The sequence below is a fragment of the Siniperca chuatsi genome, linkage group LG12 (assembly GCF_020085105.1).
Source record: "Siniperca chuatsi isolate FFG_IHB_CAS linkage group LG12, ASM2008510v1, whole genome shotgun sequence".
Classification (NCBI taxonomy): Eukaryota; Metazoa; Chordata; class Actinopteri; order Centrarchiformes; family Sinipercidae; genus Siniperca; species Siniperca chuatsi.
This window is the reverse complement of record NC_058053.1, coordinates 4,173,636-4,189,663: the sequence shown is the minus strand read 5'-3', so window position 1 is coordinate 4,189,663 and position 16,028 is coordinate 4,173,636. Positions and strand designations below refer to the sequence as shown.

At 39.3% G+C, this 16,028-nt stretch overlaps 1 protein-coding gene across 4 annotated transcripts; it reads right to left on the bottom strand.

Annotated features, from left to right (window-relative positions):
- Positions 1–277: 277 nt before the first annotated feature.
- LOC122885811 (signal transducer and activator of transcription 1-alpha/beta-like) lies at positions 278–14,997 on the bottom strand. Of its 4 annotated transcripts, none has more exons than XM_044217467.1 (24): positions 14,853–14,997; positions 14,270–14,397; positions 13,081–13,225; positions 12,861–12,956; positions 12,319–12,396; positions 12,116–12,194; positions 11,946–12,034; positions 11,302–11,453; positions 11,017–11,175; positions 10,803–10,895; positions 9,458–9,517; positions 9,231–9,260; positions 9,016–9,106; positions 8,740–8,781; positions 8,158–8,241; positions 7,894–7,995; positions 7,454–7,589; positions 5,476–5,516; positions 3,235–3,311; positions 2,866–3,005; positions 2,259–2,438; positions 1,849–1,879; positions 1,488–1,554; positions 278–795 (listed from the first exon to the last, which is right to left on the bottom strand). In XM_044217467.1, the coding sequence occupies exons 2-24, from the start codon at positions 14,395–14,397 to the stop codon at positions 682–684; spliced, it is 2,214 nt and encodes a 737-aa protein (XP_044073402.1). In that variant the 5' UTR covers positions 14,853–14,997; the 3' UTR covers positions 278–681. The 4 variants fall into 4 exon arrangements, with proteins under 4 accessions (XP_044073402.1, XP_044073399.1, XP_044073400.1 ...); XM_044217464.1 differs by having other exon boundaries at positions 1,816–1,879; positions 14,853–14,996; XM_044217465.1 differs by having other exon boundaries at positions 1,816–1,879; positions 14,270–14,440; positions 14,853–14,945.
- Between the last annotated feature and the right edge of the window lie 1,031 nt (positions 14,998–16,028).

Sequence of the window (16,028 nt, the reverse complement as noted above, 5' to 3'; positions counted from 1 at the left end):
GCAAATGTTATTTCTCTTGGCACTGGAATCTATCATATCGCTATCGTCCGACAAGGATTTAGCATTCATATGCAGATATCTGTTAATAGAGATTATGTTTTTACCCACTGCAGCAGGATTTTCATCTTCTGAATTTACCTTTAGAGGTAGAAAGTCAACAAATATTCTACTGAATCAAAAAAAAAAAAGTGTAAATCAGGTTCAAAGTTCAAATCAAAGTTTTCAGTACAATAGAAAACCACCACACATTTTGTCAGAACCTATTACATTGCCCAAATTAGATTATATTAGATTGACTTTATTGTCCACCTCAGTGAACATTTATCTTTGGCTTCTCCCCAAGTACAGCAAATACAATGCACATAACCCACAGCCCAGCATTAAAAACATAAAAAATATACAGTATCCAATATACAATCGTGTAAATAGGCAGTTTAGCAGCTAATATCTTAACATTGCTCGTATCTTTGCACAGTGTATACATATTCACAATACAGAATCTTTCCCCACGTTTTAAAATGTTATTGTAAATTACCTTGTTCTGTTTTTTGTTTTGTTTTAAAAATTGTATTACTGACACCTGCACCAAAAAACATTCCTTGTACTTGACGAATAAAATTTCCCATTCTGGCAACTTTCTGAGTGTGACACGATGAGCCGGCACATTTTCAGAAGGAGCTACTAAAATCGACTGAGCGTCTGAGTTGATGCCATCTCTTGATAAGATGTGTGGATGTCAGGGAGTCCAGGTAAGTCGAGTAATTCGGAGAAGACTTCCTGAAACAGAGTCTCTATCTACAAGGAAACAAAAAGACTGCTGAGGAAAAGTTGTATAAACAAACAAGGAAAATCAAACCATCGATATCTTTGAAAAACCTGGAAGTACTAAAATGGTGATCATGTTAAAGCTGCACAAATCAATATTTCCATATTAACAATGGATCAAATGACTGTAAGATGAGCGGTGTCGCTTGTCATTATGAGCCCACAGAGAGTGATCACCCAACTACGCTGCTTCTCTCAGCTCTATGAAGTTTTTTTTTTAAGCTTCTTTCAGCTCATTGTTTTGGTGTTACGGCTCACAGCTCTCATCAACCTCATTTCCAGCAACAACAGGCAGCTATTTACAATGAAAAAGCTCTCATAAACCCACTGTACACCACCTGCTCAGCACCAAACAGCAGACAGACACAGCTAGCGACTAGTTGGTGAACATAGTGGAGCATTTAGCAGCTAAAAAGCCACATATTTTCCATGGGAGTTAGTGGAGACCAAAAACAGAGCTAAAAGAAGAGTGAATATTAAAATTGTCAGGTGGCCAGAAACAACTCTAAATGAATATTGCTGGATGTGTTAATAGGCAACAAGTCTATAGGGTGATCATATGTTGTGCTAGCAGCTTGTGCCGCTGCCCCAAGTGGCCAAAAAGATCCATGAATGATACTTTAACGGACTGTAGTGAAATTAGTGTAAAATTTCAAACCCACATTCATGTCTATGTCCATGTCCATCATGTCTATCTCCCTAGGTGGAGACGGAGGTGGCGTAGGACTGCTGTAGAAAAAAAACAAACAAAAAAAAACTTAAGGCAATTTTTTCCTATACAGCATTGAACAATACAGAACATTTTTGAATAACCTTACTCAGGGAAGGACACAATACGATCATAGGAGGACTTAGGGTTGTATGAGTGTTTGGGCATTTTGAAAGCATTCTAAATTCTCTCCATGATGGAAACAGCTGTAGATGGTCAAAGATATGTGATGCAAAGCGTTTATTCCTGATGCATGTTTTGTTTAATTCTTATTGTCTTACTCTGAAAAAGGGACGAGTTTTCTGTTGACGTACCCATCTACGACCTTTTTAGGTTCCGACGTTTCTGCAACAGAGGTGATTAGAGGTCATTACATGCTACTAAGAACATGACACTGACTTAAACTGGATAACCTCAGCATCGTTTTCAACGGCAACATTAACATTATAAATCCATTAATCTTTTCAAGTTAGAGAGTGTGAGGAGCTTTATTTTCTGCTATTCAACTTAGCACATTATTATGCAGTACTGGTTATATTAGATATTATGTTTCTGCAAGAATACATCTAAAGTGTTTCAGAATTATTACATTTATTTTGGAATTTAAATTCCTGTAGTCCTGGGGTAGAAAAAGACCAATCACCAAATTCCTGTTCATTTATTGTTGTACTTGATAAATAAAGTATTTTGGTTCTCAGGGGGAAAGTCAAGCAAGAGACAATACCAGAGGAGTTGTAGTAGCGTCCAAAGGCAGTGTGTTTGGGGATGTCTGGGTAAAGATAGAGCAGAGGATTCCTGGTCATGTTCCTCTGGGCTCTCACACTGTAGCGGTAAATAATGTCTGGTAGAGAAATGGCCGACAGTTCCTGCTTGGTGTAGGGCTCTACTGCATGCACATGGGTCTCTGCAGGACATACAGAAGAAAAGTAAGCAAACACAAGAAGACAAATATCTGAATGTGTGGTGTTGAAATTATTTCATCCAAGACAGGACAGATGACCGGAGGCAGTCTGCCATAGGAAGAAATTATCATTTGTACGTTATGTATTCTCAGTTCAGGTGGGTTTTTTGGGCTGTTTTTAACTGAAGCTTTCCAGCTACAAATGAGGAGTGCTTATGTGGTGAGAATGAAACAGAAATGTAAACAATATTTCTAAACACATGCTATACACGGTCAGTTTGTTAATAGGCATGACACAAACTGTGCCAGTGACAACCAAGCAAACTGGCTGTGAAAACAGTATTGGCCTTGGAAAACCCATATCATTCAAACCCTAATTTGAACAAGTTAAGAATTTTGTCCAAACACACATACATGTACAGAAACGTACCACCATTGGAGTGCTCAACCCAGCTGATGGTGATGGCTCCGTCTTTGTTGCTCTCGCTAAAGCGGAGCAGAAAGGTCCCGGCCTGTTTTTCCTGCAACAGGACCCGTGTCCTATTCCTGTTCACGAACCCCATGATGGACCTGAAACCCACATACAGAATATGACCAGAGTTTAGTTCACTGGGAAGCATAGTGACTTAATCCCCGTCCATATTCCCAAATAATAATACTCAGAAGACTGAATCATTGTTTCAGTGGCTTCATTTGTTGCTGGTATGTGGACCACTGTGTCACAATTAATGTGCTAATTATTGTGAATGATACAATTAACTAAACAGTAAAACTTTGCTGAAAGGACTCTGTATCTTACCCGTCCCGCCAAAGATCCACCAAGTGTCTTTTGATCAAATCAAGGATTCCATCAATCCAAATCCAGGCACTGTTGCTCTGTCCACAGGAAAGCAAAAGTCAACGTGTAAAGACACACAGACACACACACACACACACTTTGACCAAAAGTGCCAGTACCCTAATATTTTTTCTCTTCTGTTGAGTTTTAAGGCAGTTGGCATCCCTAATTGTGCAATACCCCCACCTACTGAATTTTAACAGCTTCACAGTTTAAACTATTTACAGTGTCCACCCAAAGTGATCCAATGCCATAGTCCATTCTATAACCCAGACCCAGTTGTCTGAGTTGGTGCTTCTCTTTCCCTCAGTGTAACATCCAGATCCTCTCCAGATATGTCCACAACATTCGCTGCAAGAATCTTCTTGCAGCGTCCAGCACCGTATTAATCCTGTCCGACTTCCCCTTTATTTCAGCCGCACAGTTTATAACCATGGCAATAAATGCCAGAAATCGCTTCTTGGCCATACTGATGTTCTGCTAATCTCCATTTCCTTTCTGCTCCTTTTCCTTTTGTACTGCCACCATTTCACCGTTTCTCTCCATACTCTTAGCAGCATCAGCGTATGACAATCCCTTTTCTGCTCTGATCTTATTCATTTTTATTTCCTTAATTCTTTTTGGGCATTGTGCTGATCCTGTATGGTGGTTTCCTTCGCAGTGCAGGCACTTTGCTTGCTCTTTCTCCACTTTACACTTCTCCACGTTACAGTTTTCCTTCCCACATCTCCCACATCTCCTGCCTCCTCTACATCCTGCAGCAACATGTCCATATTACTGACAGCAGAAACATCTGAGAGGCGCTCTCTCATATGGCCTCACCCTGTAACACACATAATGTAGATACACTCTCTCCGGTAATTCCCCCTCAAATGTCAAACACACTGAGTTTCTGTCCTCCTTCTCCCCATTTCTGAATCTTGTCAGCCTTCTTGCCTCACACACACCTTCAACCTCCCGAAATGACTCGGCCTCCACCGACAGTGGCACTCCGCTTACTACTCCCTTCTTTACTTCTGGTCCGAGTGGGAAGCAGTTCACACTGCTGTGATCTCTAAATGCACGAATCTTCAGGGCTTTATCTCTGACGCTTTGACACACATTCAATGATAACCATCCCACTTCTTGTTATCCTGACCGATCTGACTTCTCCAAGCTTTCCTCCTACAAACTTTCCGACCTCATGTAGATTCTTGAAAATGCCGTCTGTTTGTGTCACAGCTAACACACCAACAAGATACTTCACTTGAGTTACTCTTGTTCCTTTTCTTTTTATTTTCAAAACCTCTCGGGTCCTCATTTCTAATTTCGCGTTCTGATTCCTCCTCTGAGTCCATTTCCGCTTTGTGAATACATTCTTCTTCTTTGTTGCCCAGTACCCTAATTCAGCAGTTGTATGACATGATCATCACGTGTCTTAGATATATTTATAGTTATATGCATATCTTCGTAATATATCCCACTTCAAATGTATGTTTGTATACATTTCATTACATGCAACAGACATTTCCACAGTTTGTACATAAATGTATATTTGGTTAATAAAAACCTTATGTAGCTATTGATTAATATCAAATTGTACACACATAATATTGCATATATGCTACAGTAAAACCAACTGAAAATATGATATCTGTTGGCCAACAGATTAAATGGATATTGAGAAGGAATACCAAAGGCCAGTCCATAACGTATGGGCAAGACTGCATTTATTTAGCGCCAATGACGCAGTCACATCAAATGTCACCTTGAAGTACGGTGTGTCAAATCAACATAAACTGAGTATAACTGAAAACTTGTTTAAATTTCTTACGTTATCTTCTGGTAAAACATTTCCCTCTTGCAATAATGGTATACACATATCATGACATAAAGAGGGAGAAAAGGGAAAGCATGAGAATAGTATTTAACTTATTTACATTGTTGCATTGGCACAGACCTGAAAGTCAACCAAACCAATGAAGGCGACGAACACTAGCCAATCAGAGGCAGAGTACGGTGAAAATCAAGCATTACGCAGGTGTTTAGCGCTGCGTACCTAGACTCACCAGGAAGTGGAGGTACGCAATAAAAAGTAAGGGTATTAATTTGGACAAAAATCAGAAGAGCCAGTAGTACCGGTGAGTACTGGCCCATTTCAGGCGCTGAAGTTGTACAAATTGTGTAAACTATAGTATAATAAGAATCTTGCTCAGCACTCACCTTGGAGAACGTGCTCCAGTGAACAAGACCATCAGGATCATCTGTGAAGAAACAGTTACATAAAAATGACAAAAATAACAAACTCTGAAGTACAGAAATGAACACATCAGCCTTTATATCTTAGGCCTATCTGAGCAATGAGTGCAAGGTTTAATTCAAAAACCATATTTAGCACATTAAAACACAGTTATCTTGAATCCTATTGATTTATATAAGACAGTTTCCAAAAAAATTATGGAAACACTTTGTCATTAGAAATGACACTGATAGTGTTTTAAAGGAAAAGTTCGACATTTTGGAAAATATGGTTTCTTGGCAAGAGTTAGATGAGAAGATCGATACCACTGTCTGCTCAGTATGAAGCTACAGCAGCTGAGCATGGATGTATTATTGGAACTGGATAATCAATGAGAATTGCTCGCCTGGCACATACAGCTAAAAAGTTTTCTAGCTTCCGGGTTTACTTCTGGGGTATGCAACCCACTGAATATGCGCAGTAGTGTTTCTCCCACTGGCCCCGCCCGCGACTTCCCGCTCGGCCAATAGACTTTACATTGTGATGACATCACAGATTTTCCTTGCTCGAGGACAGTTTTACAAATATAAAACTTCCATGGATCAAAAATTCATAATAGAGTCAAAATTGACCTTGTTTGCAGTTCGAGGTGTCCTGTCAACAGTTTTACAGATGTCTCTTTAATGATGGTGGCCTATGAGGAAAATGCTTTTTGGACCGCAGGGGAATTTTTCATTGCAATACCACGAGTGGCCACTGGAAAGTACTGGAAGCACGGCTGAGAGGCGGTGCCATCATATCCAGTTGTTCTTATGCATCCATGCAGTCAAGCTTAGCATAAAGACAGGAAACAGCTAGCCTGGCTCTGTCCGACAGTAACAAAATCCGCCTACCAGCACCTCTAAAGTTCACTAATTAACATGTTAAGTCTCTTTTGCTTAATCTGTACAAAAAACTAAGTATTTTCTAAGAAGTCACTGTGCCCACCCAAAAAATAGTTCAGTATATAACCCCCGGTAAAACCACAACATGCAGTTTTTGTAGAGGCTGAGTCAGGCTAGCTGTCCCCATTTCCAGTCTTTGTGCTAAGCTAAACTAATCAGCTGTTGGCTGTAGCTTTATATTTATCACACAAACATGAGAGTGGTATCGATCTTCTCATCTAACTCTCAGCAAGAAAGCCAATAAGCATATTTCCCCAAATGTCGAACTATTACTTTAACACGGAAGTTCACTGAAAAATTTACAACCTGCACTGTCTCCGATACTGATCCTATATGGAAGTACAGTATGTTTTATTACATTTTTCTGTAGAATCTATTTAAAATCAACTTTTCTAATAAGAGGTGAACTTTATTTTGCAAGCTACCACTAGAAATCTATATATTTATATTGTAGATAAGTAACTGTATATATTCTTTTATTCTATTCATATTTAAAGATGTGTATATACAGTGGTGTGAAAAAGTGTTTGCCCCCCTTTTTTTTTTTGCATGTTTGTCACACTTAAATGTTTCAGATCAAACAAATTTAAATATTAGTCAAAGATAACACAAGTAAACACAAAACGCAGTTTTTAAAATGGAGGTTGTTATTATTAAGGGAAAACAAAATCCAAACCTACATGGCCCTGTGTGAAATAGTGATTGCCCCCTAAACCTAATAACTGGTTGGGCCCCCCTTAGCAGCAACAACTGCAATCAAGCATTTACGATGACTTGCAGTGAGTCTTTTACAGCACTGTGGAGGAATTTTGGCCCACTCATCTTTGCAGAATTGTTGTAATTCAGCCACATTGGAGGGTTTTTGAGCATGAACTGCCTTTTTAAGGTCTTGCCACAGCATCTCAATAGATCATCAACTTTCATTTCATTGTGCAACCCTGTGTTGTAAAATGACAATAAATGAACCTTGAACCTTGAAAATGATTCAATTCTATGGAAGAAGCGGTCAAACACTCACCTGCAATTTTTTCTCTTAGCACAGAGAGCTGGTTTTCGTCAAGCTCCCGTTGACCAACAGACAAAAACTGCCAGCTCAGAACCGGTGACAGCTGCTGCCAGGTGAGCGGAGGAGGGTCGACAAACAACAACAGGTTCTACAGAACAAAGTCACAGACTTTCAATAGTTTGTTCTGCAGTGACAAATGACTCTGACCCGCTGTCCTTCACAGGGATGTGACCATGGTAGTCAAAATGTGATTTAAAACTAGACGATTGAATTTGTGGATATGAACTATGTAACACAATAAGAAGAAAGAAAACTGTACTATCCGTGCATGAGAAATCAAAACCATAAATCCAAAATGCATAGGTACGACTGTTTGGTGTGATTTAGATGTGTCTTATTATGTAGCTAAACAGATCCTGTTTACTTGTTGTGTTGAGGTGTGATGGCTTTACCCTGGGTTCGCTGGTGGACAGCATGTTGCACCACATGACAGAGGCCCAGGCACTGACGATCTGATTGGTACTGGAGATGACAACCACAGGCAGGGAGCTGGCCTGGACCAACACAGGCGGAGTGTAAACTGCCTGGCTACTGACTGAACAACTGCAGCTCTAATACTGCCTTCTCTTCAACCAGTAATATTTTAAGATCAGCAACAAAGAGCACACAGAAATTGAAATGCCTCTGACTGTAATTTGAGTGACATGTTTACTCACCTCGATGTTACACTGCAGTCCAGCATACTGAAGCCCTGTCACAAACTTAATGATGTGGAGTTCTTCAGTGACTCCCAGACGACTCTGATGAATGAGAAAGAGATATGGTTTTCAGAGAAAAAATTACTTGTATAATGATTTGCAAGTGTACTATTCATGAACAAATAAATAAAAAAAATAAATAAAACAAAAGACACACCTAGGTTGTGATTTGGGGGTGAATAAAACTTCCACACAGAATTAACGAGCTGATTAAGTGTGCTGTTTATATTTACCTGCCAACCATAAAACGTCTAACTTGTGTCGCTCTCTCCATTCACTGAATTCCATCAATCTGTTTTATGTATCAACATGCAGGTGTTAATGTCCCACACAAATGCGAACGCTGCCTTAAACCTGCATTCATTGATTTTTAGCCATGTTAGCAGCATGGCAATGTCGGTCCGTCCACCACTTTGGTGCATGCACCTAGCGTTTAACTAACATAGCCAGCAGGTGGCAACCAATAATATCAAGTTTCTCTTTACAGCATACACTGTATCTACAAGTGGCAGTTAAATCATTTTGAATGTCTCCTCTTACCTCACAAGGTCCTTTGGCTCTTGCTTTTCTTTCCTTGAGTGACTGAAAAAAACCAAAAAAACCAAAACAGTGTTTTTAAGAAAATGCAGTCATTATACACTGTATACTATATATGTTTAGGGCAAGTAATGTATGCATTATATTACATGTTCATAAAATAAAAAGGCTATATGTTCATTTAATGACAGATGGACACATTTTTTTTTGCTTTAACTCATGTTCACATTTCAAAGGTTAAGTTCTTCTTCAAGTTCAGCGGTTTGTGGAGTTTCATACCATGTGACCAAATTCTGCCACCAAGCCTTCACCGGGAGTGTCCATGTCCAACACCTTACAGTCATCCCTGTTGAAGTCAAAGTGACGGAGCCTACAACAACATCAGAACAGAGTGTGTCTATTATCAGAAATTATTATAGACTAATGATACATTTTTAAACACTTCCTCAGTTTACACTTCAGATTTTCAAATTGTTTTGGTACAGTTTACCTACCCGTTAACTGTCATGACTTCTTCAACGTCCCTTATTTTTAGGGGAAAAGGGTTACAAAAAGATTGATAAGAATACAAAGGCTATTAAAAAGAAAGGTTTTTTAAATAAAAAACAAAAAACAGACAAACAGTTTTTAGTTTAAAATTTTTTCAAACGGATGATTTGTGTTTATGTAAAATAATAATTTACTATATCACTGGCTCAGACCAAAGTTTTCTTTGACTTACTTGTCAAATACAGGTTTGACTTTGAGCAGACACTTGAATTCTGGTAGGTTTGCTAAGAACCTGAGAAGAGAAGAAACAGATACTGACAGAATGATCTTGAAGAAATAAAAATCATACAGTACTTCTTACAGCTACTTTGGGGGTGCCCTGGTAGCCTGTGGGTTTATGGCACTGACCGTAACCTGCAACGCCCCTGCTTTCAGGCTGGCTAAGGGGATCGGACTTTGATTAGGCCACTCCAAAGTCTTCATTTTGTTCTTCTTCAGCCAATCAGAGACCCCACAACAACATCCAAAGAACTGCAGGCCTCACTTGCCTCAGTTAAGGTCAGTGTTCATGACTCCACCATAAGAAAGAGACTGGGCAAAAATGGCCTGCATGGCAGAGTTCCAAGACGAAAACCACTGCTGAGCAAAAAGAACATTAAGGCTCGTCTCATTTTTGCCAGAAAACATCTTGATGATCCCCAAGACTTTTGGGAAAATACTCTGTGGACTGACGAGACAAAAGTTTAACTTTTTGGAAGGTGTGTGCCCCATTACATCTAGCGTAAAAGTAACACCGCATTTCAGAAAAAGAACATCAAACCAACAGCAAAATATGGTGTTGATAGTGTGATGGTCTGGGGCTGTTTTGCTGCTTCAGGACCTGGAAGACTTGCTGTGATAAATGGAACCATGAATTCTGCTGTCTACCAAAAACTCCTGAAGGAGAATGTCCGGCCATCTGTTCGTGACCTCAAGCTGAAGCAAACTTGGGTTCTGCAGCAGGACAATGATCCAAAACACACCAGCAAGTCCACCTCTGAATGGCTGAAGAAGAAGAAAATTAAGACTTTGGAGTGGCCTAGTCAAAGTCCTGACCTGAATCCTATTGAGATGCTGTGGCATGACCTTAAAAAGGCAGTTCATGCTCGAAAACCCTCCAATGTGGCTGAATTACAACAATTCTGCAAAGATGAGTGGGCCAAAATTCCTCCAAGCGCTGTAAAAGACTCATTGCAAGATATCGCAAACGCTTGATTGCAGTTGTTGCTGCTAAGGGTGGCCCAACCAGTTATTAGGTTTAGGGGGCAATCACTATTTCACACAGGGCCATGTAGGTTTGGATTTTGTTTTCCCTTAATAATAACAACCTCCATTTAAAAACTGCATTTTGTGTTTACTTGTGTTATCTTAGACTAATATTTAAATTAGTTTGATGATCTGAAACATTTAAGTGTGACAAACATGCAAAAAAAAGGGAAGGGGGCAAACACTTTTTCACACCACTGTATATCAACTCTGTGTTGGCTGCTTTTTCATGAATAGACTGCAGAAAAACACTGTGTGAGGTGCAACCTTACCTCAATGTAACTGTGAACCGCACCCCAGTCTTAAGAATTAGAGGTCGTTGTGGTAAACTTGACATGACAGGTTGTTTCTCAACCACTAGAGCACTGCAAAAATCAAGACCATAACAAATTATGTCAACAAAATGAAAGTGTGTGAACCAGTCTGTGTGTATTGTGATATATTTATATAAAAAAATAAATAAAGAGTCCTGATGCCATGTCTCACTTTGCAAGAAGTTTTGTGAGCAAGGACCATGCAAGTTTCTCAATTTCTGCCAAGGGACCAGGGAGGTTGGAGGCATCGGAGCTGTATTTCTTGTTCTGGTCTTGCAGCATCTGCAGCTGTTCGCGTACTCGTAGTAGCACTTCTGCCACGATTGTGAACCTGCACATACAGCATAATGCATAACACCAAGTATTAACTGTGACAAAAAGACGTTTTCTCTAATATACAAAGTTTCTTCCTCAACATGAAACATGAAAAGCCAAGGTAGAACTAATAAGTTCTTACCACTTCTGCAGATGGTCCAGACAGATGTCAACTGGACTGCCAATGCAGGCCATCTGCTGCCTGCGCTTCCACTCAGGCAGCTCCACATCTGTGAGAATTGCCACAATCTGCTCTGCCAATATTAAAATGTTCCTTATCTGCTGCACCACCATCTGCAAGACAAAAATAAATAAATAAATAACCACAGCAAGCATTAAGTATGCTAAATCTATACTTAAAAATAATACCCAAACACAACAGTTAGAAATGACTTTCTTGCTTTTAACAGACTACAGTATTGCTATGACAGCAATTACAGCTCCTATGAGTCTTTAACATAGCTGTGCAGTCAAAAAAAATCAAAGAGGCTGAAATGATATCTTTTTTAAATGATGAGGTGAGTGCAGTCGCCGTGGCTTAGGGGTTAAGTTGCTGACAATGAACTGCATCATCCCTGGTTTGAGTCTGGGAACTTCGTTGCATCTCTCTACTGGCGCTATCTAATACAAGGGGTGAATGTGATATGTAGTGTGAAGCGCTTTGAGTGGTCGGAAGACTAGAAAGCGCTATACAAGTACAGTCCATTACATAAAATGCTTTGAAGAAAGTGGTTTATTAGTTTGTGCTGTGGCAACAAACACTCACCAAACATGCATTTACATTACCTGCTTTGTTTGTGTGATAAAGTTGCCCCGCTTAACACATTCCTCTTTCACAACAGCATAGGAATCGGCCAATCCAATATGCTGCTGCACTGGTAATGACAAATGAAACATAAATGAGGCATGAACTCACACCGAACCTATCACCTGTTTCTTTATGTCTCCTTCCATACCTTGGCTTTGCCAGGTCGTCTGTATGAAGTCAAGCTTCTCATTTAGGACATCCAGTGACTTAATTTCCTTCTTTACCTCCTGCATTAGAGTTAAAGTTCAAATTTAGAAACGATAAAGTATGTTTTTCCCATGGCTGTCAGATGGAATACAAACCAGCAAACAACTGTGTGATCAAAACAAATTACAGTCCAAGTGAGTTTACCAAAGTCTGCCTTTTCACTTCGTTGACTTTGTTGTCCAACTCTCTCCATTTTTGTCCCATGGCTGAACTGCTGCAACCCTGACAGAAACAAAGACATTTCTTTTGCTATTATTGGCGTATGGTGGTGATTCTTACGAAACAGACTAACAGTGTGTACCTCAAGTTACATTACAGGGTGCTCTGCTAAACACAACACAGCAGTAAAAATGACAAGAAAAAGCAAAACACATCGGTTTCTTTCTCTTTTTTTGTTGATTGAACAGACCAGAGAATTAGAAAAGAAATGTGACAAACAGAAACATCATATTCATCTGCATAGCACTTGATCAAACTGAAATATTAAGTTCAGAAGACAAAACAGAGTATAGATTTATCCCTTCAGAGCTGGAATAAAATAGTAAAACCAAATAAAAGTCAGATTTGAAAAATCTCGTGTGATCAGGTACATGATTAGTTCCTGGTCATTTATTGGTGTTTGATGTTTACAGCATTTCTGCAGCCTGGACTGGACTATATTGTTCATCCAACTGATATCATCTTACCTGTGCTTCAGAGGCTGAAGCAAGGATTTTCTTTTCCTCCTTTAGGCATTCAGAAAGGATTTTAGCCAAGTTCAGTGGTTCATCTTTAAAGTGTTTCTAAGTTTAAAAAAAGAAAAACAATGAGATTATAATTATTCTGCGTTGAGAAAAGAAATTACGATAAATCTAAATTAAATGTTTAATGCAATGTTCAGTTCACATAACAGCATGTCTGCCATACCAGCAGGTAGTCTTGCATCCCTGGAAAATCCGGTCCCTGCAAAATATTGTTCTCCTGGACAGACTGTTTCCACTGTTCTTGCAAAAACACCAGGAGCGCATGGAAACAAGTGTTTGCTTTATTTTCATCCACAGCTGCCAAATCCCTGAGACAGAGCAACAGAAAATGTACATTCATTTAGGGATTATGTGTCTACGTGTGCTGGGAACACTATGTATAAAACAATTCAACATCAAAACTGACTAGGATAACAAAGTAATTGCATCTTGATATTTCTATAAATCAGGTAAGTGAAGCCTGTGAAATAGGAGGGAACTTTTCTGAACAGTAAAAACAGGCCAGTCTACCAAACCACTTCCTCAAACTAATTGAATTTCAGCCAATTACACATTTGGGCCATACAGAAGCTTGAACTCCCCCTTTAACTCAGTGTATTTGTAACGTGGGTGCATAATCTGTGTAACAAAACAATTTATTTACAGTATGTTGTTTGTTTTGCTTTGGTTCTTCTTCTCCTCATTATTATTAATAATAATAATAATAATAATAATAATAATAATAATAATAATAATTATTATTATTATTATTATTATTATTATATAGTAATTATATAATTTATATACTTCTGTATATAGATTTGTGTGTTGTTCCAAAGTCTTGAAAAGTGATATTTTCTAATCTTGTGCACACAAGTTCATATCTGATGTGCACATGATTAAAAAAAATAAATAAATAATAATAATAATCATCTTTCAGGACCAGGGCCAGTAGGTGTCCCCAGGGCAAAAAGAACTGTGGGCACCTATTGACCTGCCCGATTTTCCCACTCTCTGTGCATTGTGTGTGTATTAGTCAATAATTTGTCATTAGTTTGTGGTAACTTGATTAAGCAAAATATCATTTAGTAAAATACATAACTTAAGGTCAATACAACCTGACAAAATAAAGGGCCCCTCTACAAAAGAGTGCTTCAAGATGGTAATAATGCTTTAAGGCCTCTATCATTTCAGTTTATAATACCAGTACTGACAAACAAAGGTGCAACTAATTAAATTACTGCAAACTAACTGCTACACCATGAACCTGGAGGCCCCACGCCCCCTAATGGTCGGGAGTCATTGTGCAGCTGCCAGCCAAGAATGACCCGTCTGAATACAACACCCATTATTCTCAAACGGTCCTGTCTTACCAGTCCTGGCTCTCTATCAAGACGCACAGACAATGGCGGATCACTCTGGGGAACTTTCTCTCATACAGCTGGCTCACCCGGGCCTGGAGTGCTGGGTCCAGCCTCAGCAGTTCCTGCCACTGGGCCATCTGCAGTCAGTCGACACAACAGTGAGCCGTCTGAAAACCAGCACTGAGAAAAAGCCACTAACGCTAATGCTCCTATAATGTAAAGGATTGTGAATTATGACATTAACAATGCAGTGTTGTTGTTGTTGTTGTTTTTGCCACAACCTAACATATTATTTTTTAAGTTATGTTTTAGATTTTCTTCAATTCTGTTGTCATCTGACAAAACTTGCAAAAAAAAAACAACTAGCAGATAATTGGCTACTTAAAAAGTACGACTTAACACTCATAGATACATTTGAGACCAATAACGTCAACGATAACAACAAGGATAGCCTTTGAAGTTTCTACCCGAAATATGCACCTTAAAACGAAGTTTAAGAACTTTTTAGAACTCATTTACACAATAAAACATGCATATAACATACATGCAACAGTTTTCCTTCTACGTTCGTACAGACGACAAAACGACTTACGTTGTGGCTAAGGTGAGCAGGATGATATAACAAAACAAACCGTCCGGTGTAGTCTTCTGAGAGTCTGTGTATCTGAGTAGCAGAAGGAAGGCGGGGTTACTTATATTCACCGGCACGCCCACAAACCACGTGATTCTCGAGAAATGATTCCGCTCCACGCGCTGTCAAGTTAAACGGTGGTTACACAGTGTTCACTTCCGCCTTCAAAATACTAAAGGGAAGTTGTGTTTTTACAGTGTGGAGTTCTGTTGATTTAACAGTAGCTTGCTGGCTACATCCGTTTTTTACCGGCTTCTTTTCCGGGTGGTGTTTGATATCACATTTAAACTGACGACTAAAGCTTTTTTTTTTATAAACAAATCTTTAACCAAATCCAAGACCCAAACTGAGTGGCAAAAACCGTTGTGGTACATACAGGCTTAACCCTTTAAAACAGGCATATGTTTCCCTTGCCTGCATGTAAAATGTCTGCTGTGAAAAAGGACTATACCTCAGTCTCGCTGCACCAGAGCTTTGAAGCAGCACTAACCAATATTTTGGATAAAATATATAATGTGAAAAGTTTGCTTCTAGTGACAAACCCACAGAAAAGTATCACCGGCTGTATAGTTTCTCAGCTCTACTGAGTTTTTAGCTTCTTTTAGCTCATTGTTTTGGTCTTACTGCCCACCACATGTCAGCTCTTATCAACCTTGTTTCCCCCAGCAGCAGCAGGTGGCTGTTTTCAATGAAAAAGATCTGATGAACCCACTTAACACTATACGCCCAGCAGCAAAGACAGGACAGACAAAGTTAGCGGCTAGCTGGTGAACACAGTGGAGCATTTAGCAGCTGGAGAGGCAGATATTTCCCTCAGGAGTCAGTTTAGACCAAAACACAGGTTAAAGGTACGGTGAATACTGGACTTATTTTCATCAGGTGGACAGACACGACTCCAAATGAATGTTGCTCAGTGTCTGCTGGACATGTAAATAGACACCTTCACAATAGCTACTTTATAAGGTAATATTTAATAATATAATGTTTTCTGCTTGTTCTGCTGCCCCTGAGTGGCCAAAAAAAAGTTACAGCTTTAACATTATATGTACTGAATGAACAGTCTGGCACATAGGCTGCTAGCTAGACTCCAAACTAAACAAGGAGAAGTTTAAATTAGTCATTTATCTTGTGCCATCC

Excerpts from the sequence above, each read along its gene's own strand:
- LOC122885811 (XM_044217464.1), bottom strand. The coding sequence starts at position 14,397 with ATGGCCCAGTGGCAGGAACTGCTGAGGCTGGACCCAGCACTCCAGGCC. Across the intron at positions 12,397-12,860 it reads CTTCAGCCTCTGAAGCACAG|GGTTGCAGCAGTTCAGCCAT; the intron begins GTAAGATGATAT and ends TGTTTCTGTCAG. Across the intron at positions 9,261-9,457 it reads GTCAAACCTGTATTTGACAA|GGACGTTGAAGAAGTCATGA; the intron begins GTAAGTCAAAGA and ends CCTAAAAATAAG.